The following is a 15713-nucleotide window of genomic DNA, read 5'->3' as shown; positions in this document are numbered from 1 at the left end:
TGGGGAGTGCGTGATGCTTCCTAAGGCCATGGAAAACTGATGCATTTGTCCTGTACTCTGGAGAGTTACAAGACCCTTTTTACTTTCTGAGTAAAGATATATTATACCTGTGCTCCAAACAACTCTACCATTATTTCTGAAGTTTGGGCTCTGAAAAGGCTCCAAAACACAATAGCACCTTGAAAATACAACTGAACCTTTAATAAACTATTATCATCTTCAGTACTGACAAGTGGAAGATCAGAGAGTGCTGATTGCCTTTTTTCACTCCCTTTTTTCATCATATCTAAGTATCTCCTTTTGAGGCCATTATTAGAGGTCATCACCTTTCTGGCAGAGTGAAAGTTGGAGTTACTGCATTACTTCCCTCTATTGGTCACACAAATGGTATTTATTTTCAGCCACACTTTAAATTATGCCACCCCTGCACATGTGGGTCCTTGTCCTAAGATGATCTACCCATCTAGCCCATTTTGAATCTTTCTGCTTTTATTTGGCTATTAGTACAGCACAGCCACAAGAATTATTAGTTTAAGCTGCTCTCTGCTTTCTTGAATCCTTGAAGAACAAGAAATATGACAGGGTCATTTCCTCCCCCATCCTCATCGGTTGCTTCTGTGTCGGACAACTAATTTACTGCATTTCCTTATCTATGCCATTTATTTGCTCTGAATTTCATTCTTAATACACACCCGCTTGTTTTTATGAGTGTCCTTGTCCCAAGAGCAAGTACCCTGTAACTCTAATCTGACAGGAGTTTATTACATTGCCAATGGCTGCATGTTTCATATTTCTTCTACTTATTCCGTATTTAGCATTCTGTGTCCTAAGGTCAACTGGCCTTAGAGGTGCTTTTTCTTTGCCTGAGACAAACTGTCCTGTCAATACCTGTGGCCAAAACCCAGGAAGTGGCATAAGATGAGCACGACATTTTAAAACAAATTTTTGGGAAGGCCTGGTTTCAAGGATCACTAAATCTCAAACAGAACTTTTCAGTTATCTGGAATCTTAAAGCCACAAAAAACGTGCAAGATGAATAGCAAATTGTTTTTCGTGCCAAGTTTTTACTTGCAGTCTGAACCTCCCAGACCATCACAAATCAGACAGAATATAGATTTTCTTTAGAGACTTTTCTTAAGGCATATCTCCAGCTTATAAATTGCTCCTTGGAGAGAAAAGTTGTAGCAAATTACATTGATAAAAAACTTTTTATTTTCTAAAACAAACATTGAGTTTATCACTGTCCGTTATAATGAAACTATGTTGTAGCTCTGTCTCTCACTATCACAACCTCAAGTAGCTAACATCCCCGGATTCAGAATTTTAAGAAGTATTACAGGTTATTTATTTTTTCTTAAGTTTTTTTTTTTTTTCTATATAGAATTACGAATGTGCACAGCACTTCAGAGTTCACTGAGGAAAGCCTGTTCCAGTTCTAAGCCATTTTACAGTCTAAAAAAGATATACAACACTGAAAAGCGACTGGAAACCATTCTGCAGCATAAATCAGTGGGAGAGTGGTAGAAGGTAAGACAAAAACCAGCAAATTTCATCCTGCTTTTTCTGTAAAGTCAGTAAGTCTTTATTCTTCTTGGGTTAAATTATGCTGGTTAAATTATAACGGTTCATTAAACAGTAGTTTCTTTAAAAGACTTTTCACATTTAAAGAAAAGGCTATTAGTTTCAGATTGTATCATAATTCCTGGTATCATAATTCTGTTCTTTCTGAAACCTTTTGCAAATTGCAGAAATATGGTACGTTTTACCGTGCCAAAATACAGACACCACGTATCTGCTTTCAGCTCAGTTCTCTCTCTCCCATTGCTCATCTCCCTCTTATTACGGCGGCCCATGGTCACAGTGTGCACAGCATGGACACAGGCAAAGGTTAATCAGACAGATGTTAAGTGACGGAAAATAAAAGGGACGTGTTGCGTGTTGCAGTACTTTTCCAGCTTACCATTTGGAATGGCTGACAGCTTTCCTAAGGTTTCATTCAAAGTTCTCAGGAGAATGGAATTCTTCTCATCAGCATCTTTCAGCCTGTTCTGCATGTCGCCCAGGTCGTTCCCCTTTTCTAGAAAAAGTGCACATAGTACAGAAGCTTTAACTCTTTTTTCCTTTGTTTGCACAGAATTTGAAATGCATAATAATGACCAAGCCACTTATCATTAAGATATTATACTGTGTAAATAAGGAAGTCCAGTAAAACTGGTTGTAGGCTTCACTGATAATCTTTTTCCGTATCTTTAAGTTCCCTACTTCCATGGTATGTAAATGCTTGAGTTTCTTGTGCTGTTGTGTATTTATCAAGGGTTTTCCTAAGGTGTACAGGGGAAAGAAAAAAATGACAATCACAGAAAGTGTGATTTATGCAAACTCACACAATGACCCACTGATAGATTCAACACGTGTGATATTTAGTTGTAGCTTTGATTCCTAGATTAAGCTATTACTGAAATTTTCTTCTTAAGGGGTTGCCTGGGATTAATGAGTTGACCACAGTGTGAAAGAGGCGACATTAATTACGTCAATTTTACTGTTGCAATTAGACTGGCCAGAGCCCATCTCTCCTGCATTTTCTCAAAGATAACCAATCTTGATATTTGAGGAAATATCAACATGAGAAATCATATTTGAGGAAAACACATGAGATCACCATAGCAGCAATCATCAATATGAAGAGAATACACTAACAACAGGTTATTATGAAATAAACATACTAAATTTGGGAGTAAAAAGCCCACCTAGCAAATAAAACTCAAAGCTAAGAATTTGTTCAAATTGAAGAACTAGTACAAATCAAAGGCTCAGGTCTGTCACATAATGTACGTTACAGATGAAACTGATGTTCTCCTTTACAGGTAAGTTTCCATTCTTCAGCAGTCACTTTGAATAAAAATTACGGAGTTTTTTGGAACAGAATCCAGCACAGCAATGATTTTTCAAACTCACATAAGTGAGATTCCAGCTAAGCGTTATGGCCGTTTAAACATGTTATTTCAAAATTCAGAAGTAAAGTTTGGCACAGAAAATGGTAGTTAATGCTTAAACTACAGTCTTAGGGGGTATTTTTCACCATTTTTTCCTATCAACATGGAACTCTCTGGAACAGACAGCTGGTAATTTCTTACCTTAAAGGCACGCCCTACTGGGAAACTAATTCAACATCACTGTGCCTGAGAGCAGGGAGAGGAGAATAATTTGTAGAAAAAGAGTTCAGGACACAAAGTATGACTGACCTTCAGATATGTGACAGGTTACTGAAAAATAAACACCTCGTTTTTGGATACTTATCCAAGCAGATACTGGGATAGGAAAACATACTGGAGATTAAGTTTCTCAGTGAATTATGGTCACATACTTGTCAAAACCAAAAAGCATCTCTTTGTATTAAGGGACAATAATTAGATGTATCATCGGTACTCCAGCATCTCCAACAGCATCAGGGCCGTAACCCTTTTGTGAGAGAATAAACAGAATAATCGATTAAAATGAGGGACTGTAGTTCATGTTCCACAAATTCTAAAAAGTAAGGTTTCTTAAAACTAGATATACAAGAACCGACTTGTAAAGTCAAACAAAAGGTATATTATCTACAAGAAATCCCTAATTTTTCCAAGATTATAGCAAGGCTAAAATAGCGGATGGAATTTAAATAAGAATCATACTTTTGTTGTTATACCCTTTGTAATGTCATTCGGGAAGAACTCTGTTTAATTAGAGCAACAGACAGGACTGAGGGAGAGCCTCGAGACAAACCTTCATTCCTGCAAAACGTCCTGCAGAAGAACAGGACGTTTGTGTCGACTGCAAAGGTGCAGTTAACACTAGAATAAACTTGTGAAGAATCATATAAATGATAAGATCACTCTTCTCCTCAAAAATACCTTTATTTTTAAACGACAGGTTTTGTCTCCACTGCTGAATGAGACGACTGGTACCGCGGTGTTGTTAAACCAGGATAAACTCAGGAGATTCCGGTCTTAAATGCTCTGAGACTTTATCTGAGTTCATTTCTTGTTAAGTAGTAACACTGACAAAACTGTTTTAATTTCCCCCGTTTAATTCCGAAATGACGGTCTACCTGGTATTTCCTTGGTGTCTCTGGTGCCTTTGGGAGGTTAGTGTTTATAAAGTGTGTTAATATTTCTGAGATATTTGATTCATTTCCTGTGGTGTGCTAGCCTTGTTGCATGCTCCTAAATTATATCTTTCTCTCCCCTTTACTCTGCCAGATCCAACATTATGCTAATTATCTCCCGGTTATATTTCTGAAGAATCATGTTTCCAGGCTTCCGTTTTCAGCTTTGTAACCATAGCAGCAAACTGATTTTTATGGATTTTAATAAGGGAAGTTTCCCTAGAACTCCTGAAATTGAATACTGAGACTCCACCTGTTTAATAGTTTTTCTTTTCATTCCTCAAATACATTTTAACTGTGTTTTTTAAAAATATTACTATAAAAAAAGCCACAAATAAGTGCCCTGAGGGAGGTTCTTACATAAAGAGATGTGAGGAGACACTAAGGCTCGTGTCAGCTTTTCAAGGAAATTGTTCACTTTGCACAGTGACACTAACATGAAGTTGTATTTTGCAGTAACTTCCCGTCCCGTAAGCCAGGTGGCCTTTGCACTAAGCACTGAGCTAATTTTGTTATGAATCACCAAGGGAATTGACTTCACGTCAGCTTTTTCCCATCCTTTAATTATTAGCATTTATGAAAAATGCTGGAGCTACGAGGTTCGTGACTCAAAGGGTTGCAGTCAACAGCTCGATGTCCAAGTGGTGACCAGTGATGAGTGGTGTTCCTCGGGGGTCAGTACTGGGACCAGTGCTGTTTAACATCTTTGTTGGTGACATGGACAGTGGGATGGAGCGCACCCTCACCGAGTTTGCTGACGACACCAAGCTGTGTGACACGGTCAACATATTGAAGGGAAGGGATGCCATCCAGAGGGACCTGGACAGGCTGGAGAGGTGGGTCCATGCGAATGTCGTGAAGTTCAACCAAGCCAAGTGCAGGGTCCTGCACATGGGTCGGGGCCATCCCAAGCAAAAATACAGGTTGGGCAGAGAGTAGATTGAGAGCAGCCCTGAGGAGAAGCACTTGGGGGTGTTGGTGGATGAGAAGCTCACCAGGAGACGGCAATGTGCGCTGGCAGCCCAGAAAGACACCCGCATCCTCCTGCTGCATCAAGAGAAGTGTGGCCAGCAGGGCAAGGGAGGGGATTGTGCCCCTCTGCTCCACTCTGGGGAGACCCCACCTGGAGTACTGTGTCCAGCTCTGAGGCCTCCAACATAAGAAGGCGGCCAGGCTGGATGGGGCTTTGAGCAACCTGGTCTGGTGGGAGGCGTCCCTGCCCAGGGCAGGGAGGTTGGAACTACATGATCTTTAAGGTCCCTTCCAACCCAAACCATTTTATGATTCTACGATTTGAAAGCCTGAGATCCTGGAGTTAATCACAGAGGTCAGACAAAATACAGGCAGCTACAGTCCAAGTTTTTCCACACTATGCAGCTTCTCTGACATGGAAGAGGTTAGTGGGTCTGCACTGCAGGATGCCTGGCACTATCAATTCACACTGAAGTGTAGGTTGAGGAGTACCCTAAGATATTTCTCTCAATCCTGTTTCTACTTGATTAGGTCTGCACGGAGATGGCGTAGGATGACAATCAATGTACTGTTCATTGTTCAAATCAACAAAACTATTCAAGCTAAACCCTAAAGAATAAGCAGGACCCTGAAGGATTTTGCAGGTATGGGCCTTTAAGTTTCTGGCTTGAATAACGTGAACAAAGTTTTTTGATTTGTTTGTATTTCCATAGTTAAATACAGAATTACAGAATAAACTGTAATAAGTCAAAACAAAATAAAAATATAATCCCTACACTCATATGGTTCATTAAGAACTCACTTAAAAACTTACTGTTTATATGCAGTGATCTATTTTTACAAGAGACAAGTATTTACAAGTGTCTGCAGATGACATACATAGGTGGCCCTGCTTCATTACTGCTGATGTGCCACCGTTGCAAGGCTGGTGAAAACAGATGTCTTCTGCTGCTATGATCAAAGGCAGTTTTCCATGCAAAACTGTCCCAGAAGACATCATGGGGCTATGGTACCCAACGCATATCCCCCAAAACCAGAAAAAAGGTGGAAATCTATCAATGAAGAACATATGCAGCTGTTTTTATTGATGGGATACTGCATGAATGATCTGGCAATTACACACATCCCTTTCTCTTATCTTTGGTTTCCTTCTTCCAAACAGCGTTCTTGCTTCCCACAGTCTATTCCGATAAAGAGGACAATGGGTCAAAAGTTAAATTTTTTCCCCTAAAATAAGCAAGACTTAGAAACTGGTACTAGGGACAAGCAAGGGAAATAGATATAACTGGAGAAATGCTGCTAATGATGGCTGACTTTTTAAAAAGACTATTTTTCAGCACCGACTGCAGTTTTTGTATGAGTATTATGTTGGCCATCAAACTAATGCAATAATTTGCTGAATGCAATATGCCAGGTCAGCAAAAATACAAAGCAGAGGAGAATGCATAAACAAGGGATTTAGCTTGCCTCTCTTCCAGAAAATGTTTTAGCTAAAAATATTCACGGGTTGTCAGACAAGACAAGCCCCCCTCAACTTGTCAATTCTTAAGCAAAATAAAGGACACAAGCTGAATTTCAGTAGCCACCTGACAGCAGTCTCCAGCCGAAGAGCAGTTTATACATCTTATTTTCTCTTTTCATTGATCAGTCTCGACAAAGTCTCTATATTGTCTCAATTCCACACTGGGGCAAGTATATTTTTAAAACAGTAAATTCAAAATTAAAAGGAAGAAAAATTGCTCCTGGCAAACTGAAAATCCCTCTAGGCACGGAGAGAAGGAAGCTGGCAGGCAGCAGCCACTCACTCACTTGTAGCCAAAATTTCAGAACTCCTTCTTAGGTAGAGCGCTACAGACAGGTTCTGCTTCTCCCACCAGGATTATTCCTTCTAACTCCTCGCCCCACAGAGAGAGAAATGACTAAATCTCCATTTTAATAGGTACTGTCAGAAGCTGTGCTTTGTAAGGACTGTTTCAGCAGTTTTTGTTGGTAATATGAAACATTTCTGTGATTAACAGCTGCTTTATAACTAGGGTAATTGGCCACAAATCAGGGGAATGTCATAATGTAGCAAGAAAATACTCCTACCTCCATCACAGCCCAGCCTGGATTTCTGGAGTGTGTATTAGTTGAGGGGCTTACGGGTCTTCATTACTTTAACTAATGTACTACCTGTAGTGCAGACAGAGAAATTTCAAACTAATGATGACTTCTGTCTACCATATCTTCAGAGAGTGCCCATCATCCACCCTGTACTTCCCATCGAGACTCTGAACAGGGTGATTTTATAAGAATCGTACAAAAATAACGTTCTATTAGTTTTACACTCAACTCTTGCTTTCTATCTTGGAAACACCCAGACATCCAGAAGGGATTATGCTGATAATAACATCACCCCTTTAGAGCAAAAGAGGGGTGGGGAAAAAAAGAAATCTGTCATTGCATTTTATTCTTACGCTTCTGCATTCTGGGCACAACATTAACCCATCTCATCATGCTGTGGAGCATGGACACGTTTTATCCCAAAAAGGCATCCTGTGAAAAGTCCAGAATGTTTGTCTGTATGAAGCTCTTTAAATCTAAGACATATCAGAGAGCACTAAGAAAGCTCCATCTCGTTACCCTTCAGTACGCGGCAAGAACACAGACAAAGATCTCATATGTGCATTTTAAGCACTACTCCCTGCTTGCATTAGGATTGCTTTATGAATCTTTAGACAATTTAGACCTTGGTTCTGAATTATGAAACTGTTATCAACTTAAATTCTCACTGGTGTAAAATGGGAGAATAATATCCTGTTTTCAAAAATCCCTGAAGTAATGTCTTATTGAGGTTGTAATACATCTTTTCTCAGGGCTAAACTGGACAGTCTTGTGGGCACGTGGAACTGACATATACCCCAACACAGACCCTATTTTAATTTGTCCTTGAAAATGGGGCACTGTGCTACGTGGAACACATGATTGCTCTGATACAACTGCCCGGGAGCACACCAAGCCACGGGCTCTGCTCTGTGGTGTCTATTCTGCCCAGAGGAACGCTGCCGTTTCGGTGTTTCCTCGACACTGGCCAGGGCAAAGCCCAGCGGTTGGCATTCCAGAAGGGGGCACCAACAGCATCCCCGTTCTTCCTACCTCAGCCACGCTCCTTAAATTGCACACTGGCCTCCCCTGGGAATTTTGTGGTTTTCTGTAACTTATTTGCTGAAACTTGTCCCTCCAGCCCTACATCTGTACTGAATCTGTAAAGAGTCGCCATAAAGAACACCCCAAATATACATCCAAGATTTACTACTAACCGCAGGCACATTTTTTCTTCAGAGCAGCTACAGGAAAAAACTAATGTTTTTGACTTTCAAGCAGCGTATGACAATGAAATGTAATTAATGACCTTACGAAACATTATGTTTTATGGCCTTATTAAACATTATGTTTGCTTGTTAACCAGCTCTGCAGTTGGAAATCCTAGAGCTCCCAAAACTAAATGAAAGTGTAGTAATAGCCAAAAGCTGACTTCTAAGTTGTACGGATCTCATCCTTCATGCTGTGAGCTCTTCGTAATGCATCTCTCAGGAGGCCAACAGAAATTTTGTATGTTAAAACCTGAAAGACTGGGCTTTATTATAAAAATCTGTCTTGTTTTTAATGAAAAGTATTTTAACTACTCTAGCACAACAGGGAAGCTTCAGGCATCGTCTCTGTGACAAGCAGTTTAAATCTCAACCTCGAATATTTACTGCGAGATTTTTTGAAGTTCTGATGCATGAAACAAAAAAAAAACCCAAACCAACCCAGTTTGATTTTCAGATCTTATGATGAGCAATAAAATATCATATGATAGCTGTTTTCCTCTACTTGTCTTTATTTCTTTCAAGTTCCAAGTCTGTTTTCTCACACGGGTTTTCAAGTGCTATGCTTTTCCCATCCTTGTGGTTAATTCCAGGTTAACCCTATTGCAGCTTCAGCCAATTGAATCGGGTTAAACTATAACATATCTAGGAGGAAAGAATTTTTCAAAAACTACAGTGACTGGACACAAGCTTCTCAAAATACACACAACAAAATTTCAAATTACCGAAGGGAGGGGATCAAAATGTACTAATTTGGAATAAACCACAAAGGTATCAACTTGAATGTATTCTGTGTAGACCAATCAAAATATTACTCAGTATTTGGACGAAAGACCTTCAAAATAGTTGTAGGGAGGACTCAGTTGATTCTCCTCTCAGACTTTACTATACAGGTGGCACAAACACTATGTGCTCCTAAGTTGCTTTCTCTGTTATATGCAAAACCAAAGCCATTAAAGCAGTAACATTTAACATTTTTCACAGAGGCAGATGTGTGAAAGTCAGTGTTGGCCTACTTGAAAGTGGATAATTGTATCATCCTTATTTACCCTCAGCTTTAGTCCAAATGAACTATTTTTTCAATTCCTTTCTAAGACTGCTGTAGAGGAAGAAGTGTTGAGTACTGTTAAACACATGCTTCAATACTTTTGCAATAACTATTTTCTTACAGGACCTATAAAACAATCAGTCTGGATAAAGACACAAGAAATAAACTGGGTGCAATGACCAGAAGATCATTGAATCACAGGCTCAGATAGATGTTTGTCCAAAGATAATTTTTCTCCTCCGGACCAGCAGTTATTCCTCACTGATGTTCATCTAAGCTGTTTTCAAAGATTTTCAAAGGTAAAGATTTTTCTTAATAATCAATTCTAGTACTTCTGTATTTTAACTACAAGGAAGATTTTCCTAATGTGTGATCTCTCAGTGGATTTGAGACATGTGAGAACCATCTTCTTTTGAGAAACCTTGACATAACTGAAGACTATGAAGTCTCTTTTTCAGTTTACCAAATTAAATTGTTTCTATCTTTCTCCTCTCCCCTCCTCAGCTAGATCTCCAATTAGACTTCGTGATGTCTTCAGGACTCTGCAAACCCCCTCAGCCCTCAGGAAGTTCAGAGCCCAGGACTGTAGCCAGTAAATTCACTAAAGCTTTTAGCAAGTTTCATGTGTTGTGGAAAGCCCTGCTCCTATTCATGCGTTCCCCTGGGACATCTGCCTTTCCCACCTCTACCCAGTACCTGATCCACACTTCCTTTCAGTGTTGCTCTAGAGAAGTGCTACCCAGACAATTGCTCCTCATCCCTCATTTCTGCAGTGGATTATTCACGTGTGCGCAAAACCACCTCATCTGTGTCCACACTGACTCCTGTCCTACCTCCTCACACTATGGCATTTACCAGTAATACACCTATTTATTGCTGAGAAAATATTAAGGACACTACAAGCAGAGTCTGACCTGAATTACCAACTTTGACGTATCACCAAACAGCATAGTTCAAAACCATTTTCTTTTTTTTTTTTTTCCCCAGTGGAAAATACTGAATAGAAATTAAATTAAAGATTTAATTTTTTTTCCACAGGGAAACCAAAGTATTTGGTTTGGAATCTACAAACTTTATGATTTGAACTGCATTTAGACATGTATTTATGCTTTAGGAACAAAAAAATATTTATTTTCTGTGTGTGAAAATAATTATTTTCCTCTGGAGACATGTTTTTAGTTTCATTTTTTAAAGAAAACAGCAACTCCCTCCCATTACTCTCAGGCAAACACCTTCATTATCCCTCCCCCAGCTTCCCCTTCTGGCACAATCCCACCAGCGCCCTGAGGAGCCGTGGTGTCTCTGACCGGCACTGCAAACCCTGCTGCTGTACTCACAAGAATCAAAATTTAATGCTGGGCTGGGTTTTGTACTCATTTTCTGCTAGAGCATTTAGGAAATCAGAACCAGTATTTCCAGCCCTCCCCACTTACTCTTGCTCTCACTGTAATCAGCAAGAGAAGACCAAGGCTCTATCCTCCTCAACCTTCCTGTCTAAGAAATCCCCGTGTAACGCCTGGACCCAGAATAGGAGAATCTTTTTCATTGCTCCATTGCAAAATTTCAAATCACATCATGAACCCTGCTTTCTTCTACTGATACATCTTCATACTGGAAGCACAGCAGTCTCACAATGTTTTTCTTGTATTTAATGGGCCCGAATGCCATACGCTGCACATACCTTTAACACCATTTTCTAACGTCTTGGCTTCATTAAGGACCCTGAAGCTTTTCTGAAGAGAGCTCTTGGCACCATCCTTCAATGACCCTTCAGGACCAGATGTCTGCAGACAAACAAGCAGTGTCATACACACAGGAAAGGCTGAAGTCATAAAAGGTAGATGAAGATGATCTAAGTGAACAGTCAGCTGTGAATTCACTAAAATTTTAAGTGAACACCAGTGTGCTCTGATATATCACATTGCTGTCAGATTGGTATACAAGAGAGAAAAAAAAAAAAAAATCTCTAATTAATTTCCTTTTGTTTTTAGGGGAAGGCACATCTCCTTTGGAATACCAGTGATGACTTCAATAAAAAGAGAAAATGTTTATAGCATTACAGAAACAGGTTTGACTCTAGAAGCAAAACTTTGTCAAAAAAACCCCGAATAAATAAACAAACAAAAAGCGATTTCAACTTGAGCACGGGTTTCTCCCTCCCCCCATGCAATACAGAATTTCTCCCTAACAGCAGCAACGGTACCTTTAGAAGCCAGACTGGATCTGGGGATCCAAATTCTAATATTGACAACAGAGATGCCTTTGTGGTTAAATGCAAGAATTGTAATTGCTGGGACAGTAAAGAAAATATGATAGAAAAGAAATACAGTTTAAAAAGAAGGGCAAACTGCAGTTAATCTGACAGACCTTTATTACTAAATAACCATCCTTCATCATATCATGCCACTTAAAGATGTTTCTTTTGAAAAACATCCATCTCTATCTCCAGCGCAGAGATTAATTAATAGTTAAAATGATTTTCCTAAATTAGATTAGTATTTTCAGTTGGTGGGAAACGCTCCAGTTCTGAGCCATGTACTGTTCAGTTCTAAGACTGAGCTCAGGTCACACATCACACTGAATACATTTCTTTGAGAATACCCCTGACAGCCAGAAAACATTCTATATTAGTCACGGGTCATAGCCCTGTAACTAGTATGTAATTAAGAAGCAGCTACTTTTCATTTTCCAGGGCAGATACATATACTCAAAAATTAACTATGTGTCAATTAAATGACACAGTTATTATGGCTATTCATTATTTATATAATGAGCAAGCCCAGAGGTGATATTTCGCATACTACTGAATCTTTGTTGGTTTTCAATGACACTGTAAAATCCATATATTGGACTTGCCCATTTCTTTTAAAAATCTCATAGAATTCTTTGCATGCTTGCAAAATTCAGAACCAAGTTCTTGTTACGGGATATCTCATAGCAAATATTGCCACGTCACAGGGATATAGCTGTTAAAGATTCCTTGCATTCATATGGTATCCTTAAAATCCTTAAAGTCTTTAGTAAGTGTGCGCTTGGCTTTCCCCATCAGCTCGGTGAGTTTAAGGAGTAATCCCACACGACTGCCAGATTTCCAAGCTCCCCTGAAATATTAAGCTGTGTATACAAATTCCTTTCGACATCAACAGAAACTATACGTTCAAAAGATCAATAAAACTAGTTTCTTATAGATTTTCTTTTATCATGTAACGCAAGTAGCACTGGTAATACGTACAAACCCAGAAAAAAAAAAGACTATCCAATTAAGCAAAAGGCTGCTCCTGAAGGAGGATTGTTTGGCCAGATTTTGTGGCAGATGCACCTGTCAAATCAGGCATTTTTTTATTCCTTTTCCCATCAGCAACAGAACCGAGGGTGTGTTCACTCTGTGGCCATGGGCTTCAAAAATAATGACTGTTATTATTATTAAACGACTAGGCTTGGATGACTGCCTGTTCAAGCAGTTTATGTTCAATACAATGAAGTTGTAAGGCCAGATTTACAACGCAAAACCAAGAAGTTCATCAAGTCAGGGGCAATAATTGGGCACGTGCTGACAATTAGTCAGAAACATATTTCAGTATAAAGTTAATACTAGGAAAGTCCCTTCAGAGACAAATCCACCTGTACTGATTAAAAGCTTTATTTTATATTTATTGCAAAATAATTATAAAAGGGAGGATTAATCAAGGCATCTGATGCAAAACACACTTCTTTTTTGCTAGCTTTTCTTGTGGCTCGTGAGACATCGAGTCTGAAAAATGAAAAAGCCACACATTTTCTGGCTTTGTGTGAGGTGAGTTTGTGTGCTTGTGGCAAGCCCAGGTCATGATGAACCCCTCTACGATTTAATAAGACTGACAGCCAAAGGTCTTTGATATAACTTTCTAAATTGGGACACCTGCTGTAAAAAAGGGGGAAAAAAAAGTAAGAAAAGATTATTATTCAAGACAAATTGGAAAATTGCAGGGTCTCAGGAATCTGATTTGTTCTAATTCTGTCTGCAGAGGGCCCATAACCTGGGGATGGCACCTTCCTTCACGCCCCCTGCCCTTCCCATGCAGACTCTGTGCCGTTCGACTGCTGGCAGCACAAGTGGGATCTCATTACGGATCTAATCAATGCAATCTCCGTCGTGGCTTAAGAGGCATAAGTGCTGTTATAAAAATATAGTATTGAAATGCTGCCACTGAAACTATGCATCGGCCTGATGGTCTGGTTTTTACCTATCCATGGGTTAGCAAAAAAATTTTAATGAAGTTTGACAGTGTCCCGGTTTGAAGTAAAACTGAACCAATTTTCTGTTCTGTAACTTTACATCCTAGCTCGGCCTCCTCTAACTCTCTGAAATTAACGGCATATTGTGGAGAAAACTGCTCGTTCTCAGAATGATCAGCCCAATGTTTGTGCTCCGTGCCAAGGGATGGTGAGCAGGGAGGCCCTTGCTTATCCTTATTGCTGTAACAACCAAGGGCAGACAATTTCGTTATTTGCCCCCTTAGAGGGTCGGAAACGGAAAAAACGTAGAGGGGTCACATCGGTGGGGAGGAGGGGACAGGAGAGGTGACCCAAACCTGACCAACTGGGGTATTCCATCCCATCTGCCCCACGCTCAGTATAAAGGCTGAGGGATCAAAGGGTCAGCCCCTTCCTGCGATGGCCGATGTCCAGAGAGGACTCTGTCTGTCCATCTGCCTTTGATCCCGATCCGTGTGTTCCTGACTCCAGAGCTGGAATCCAGTTCCCATTCGTCGCTGAGTCCAGTCTGGGACTTCCCCAGTGCCTGCCGGTGACGTGACTGTCATCCTGGGAGCTTGATACGGTTTTGTATATATTGTATCTATTTCATTATTTTCATCTTTATTTTAATATTAATTCTTCATTAAAGTAGTTTAGTTCATTCTAAACTTCTGAATCTCCTTATCTCTTTCTCCTCCTCTCTCCTCTTTTGGGGGGGAGAAGGAGGGGAAGGGCCATCTGTCGGTCCGGTTTTGGTAAATTTGGCCGAAACCACGACAGACAGCAAAAGCAAAACAGCTATCAAATGACAGAAAAAACCCAATGAATTGATAATTAGCAGATGATTTTAGGTAAGGAAAGAATTTAGGAAGAATATCCCCTCTGTCTTCCTTTTTCTGGTATTTCAAAAAATCTCGAACTCTGTTTTTGTGAGACAGCTGCTGTGGGAGGGGCAGAAAGATTTCAGTTCAGCCTGGTGGGTTATGGCACTCTGCTGGGATGGAGGAAATCTCTCTGGATCTCCCAAGGGCGATCGTGTGAATCGCTCACTTATCACATTAACAGGGAAATGTGTCACACGCTGAAAATTTGAATGAGATCAGCCACAGCCTTCTGCGAAGAACCCCCCCGATAGCACATGCCAAACACTTTATCGGTCAGAGAATTGCTGGGGGCTCTGCAGAAAGGGCTTTTATTCTGAGGTTTCGTGAATGGATGTAGGCACCAAACATGAAGTAGGCGCCGTGTTGCTCAAATCTGCTGACAATGTGGTTTTGGTCACAGGCGAGGTACAGCTCATGGATGTAAATGCACTGGGGCAGTTTTGAGGATCACATACTTGAAATTACACACGTATAAGGTACTTTATAGACCTAGGTGCTAATTCACATCAGTAAAAAATAGTTCTGCCGTATTCTTAAATTAAATTATTTTCTTTTCACGTACACTTATATCCTGTGAAGTTCTCACCTATACCAGAGTTAGGGCTATTCTCGTTTTTACCAGCCCTGAAGACGGATGAGTATTTTGAAGTACCAAAATGTTATGAAAGACTTGCACCTCAGGACATCCTCAGGAGGAGGAGAACTCGATGGCTTTATGCCATTGTGACATAAGGAACCCTGGACACCCAACATAACTGTCGGGGTACCAGCTACAAAAAAGCAAAGAAGGATCCTGAACACCCAATACATCACCTGTGGTTCCAGTTACAAGCCTACAAGCCCTCCCTAAAAAGCCTAAGAATAATTACACTTTTTCAAGGTGTGTTGTAAAACTCTGATTCTGATCTGTGAGACTCAGCCTGGATCTGTTAACACGGCTCCCCTCTCCAGTCAGTCACTGCCTTGGCTAAGTAATGGGACGTTGAAGCTGCTCGAATGCTAGAGATTTCTCATCTGTGATAAATTTATTTTGCTTTTAAAGGGGAGAGCAAATCCGTCATAAAAAGCTCAGGAGGAAT

At 40.1% G+C, this 15713-nt stretch overlaps 1 protein-coding gene across 1 annotated transcript in view; it reads right to left on the bottom strand.

Annotated features, from left to right (window-relative positions):
* The window catches only part of LAMA2 (laminin subunit alpha 2), a 304356-nt gene that overhangs the window by 50601 nt on the left and 238042 nt on the right, over positions 1 to 15713 (bottom strand). Inside the window, exons 42-43 of the mRNA XM_074144590.1 lie at positions 11196 to 11298; positions 1961 to 2077 (exon numbers count right to left, since the gene is read on the bottom strand). Of these exons, the coding sequence (XP_074000691.1) occupies positions 1961 to 2077; positions 11196 to 11298 (220 nt within the window). The remainder of the gene's footprint in view (positions 1 to 1960; positions 2078 to 11195; positions 11299 to 15713) is intronic.

Source organism: Numenius arquata, chromosome 2 (assembly GCF_964106895.1).
Source record: "Numenius arquata chromosome 2, bNumArq3.hap1.1, whole genome shotgun sequence".
In the NCBI taxonomy this organism is placed as follows: domain Eukaryota; kingdom Metazoa; phylum Chordata; class Aves; order Charadriiformes; family Scolopacidae; genus Numenius; species Numenius arquata.
The sequence above is the reverse complement of the archived record's forward strand: the minus strand, read 5'-3'. Positions and strand labels throughout refer to the sequence as shown.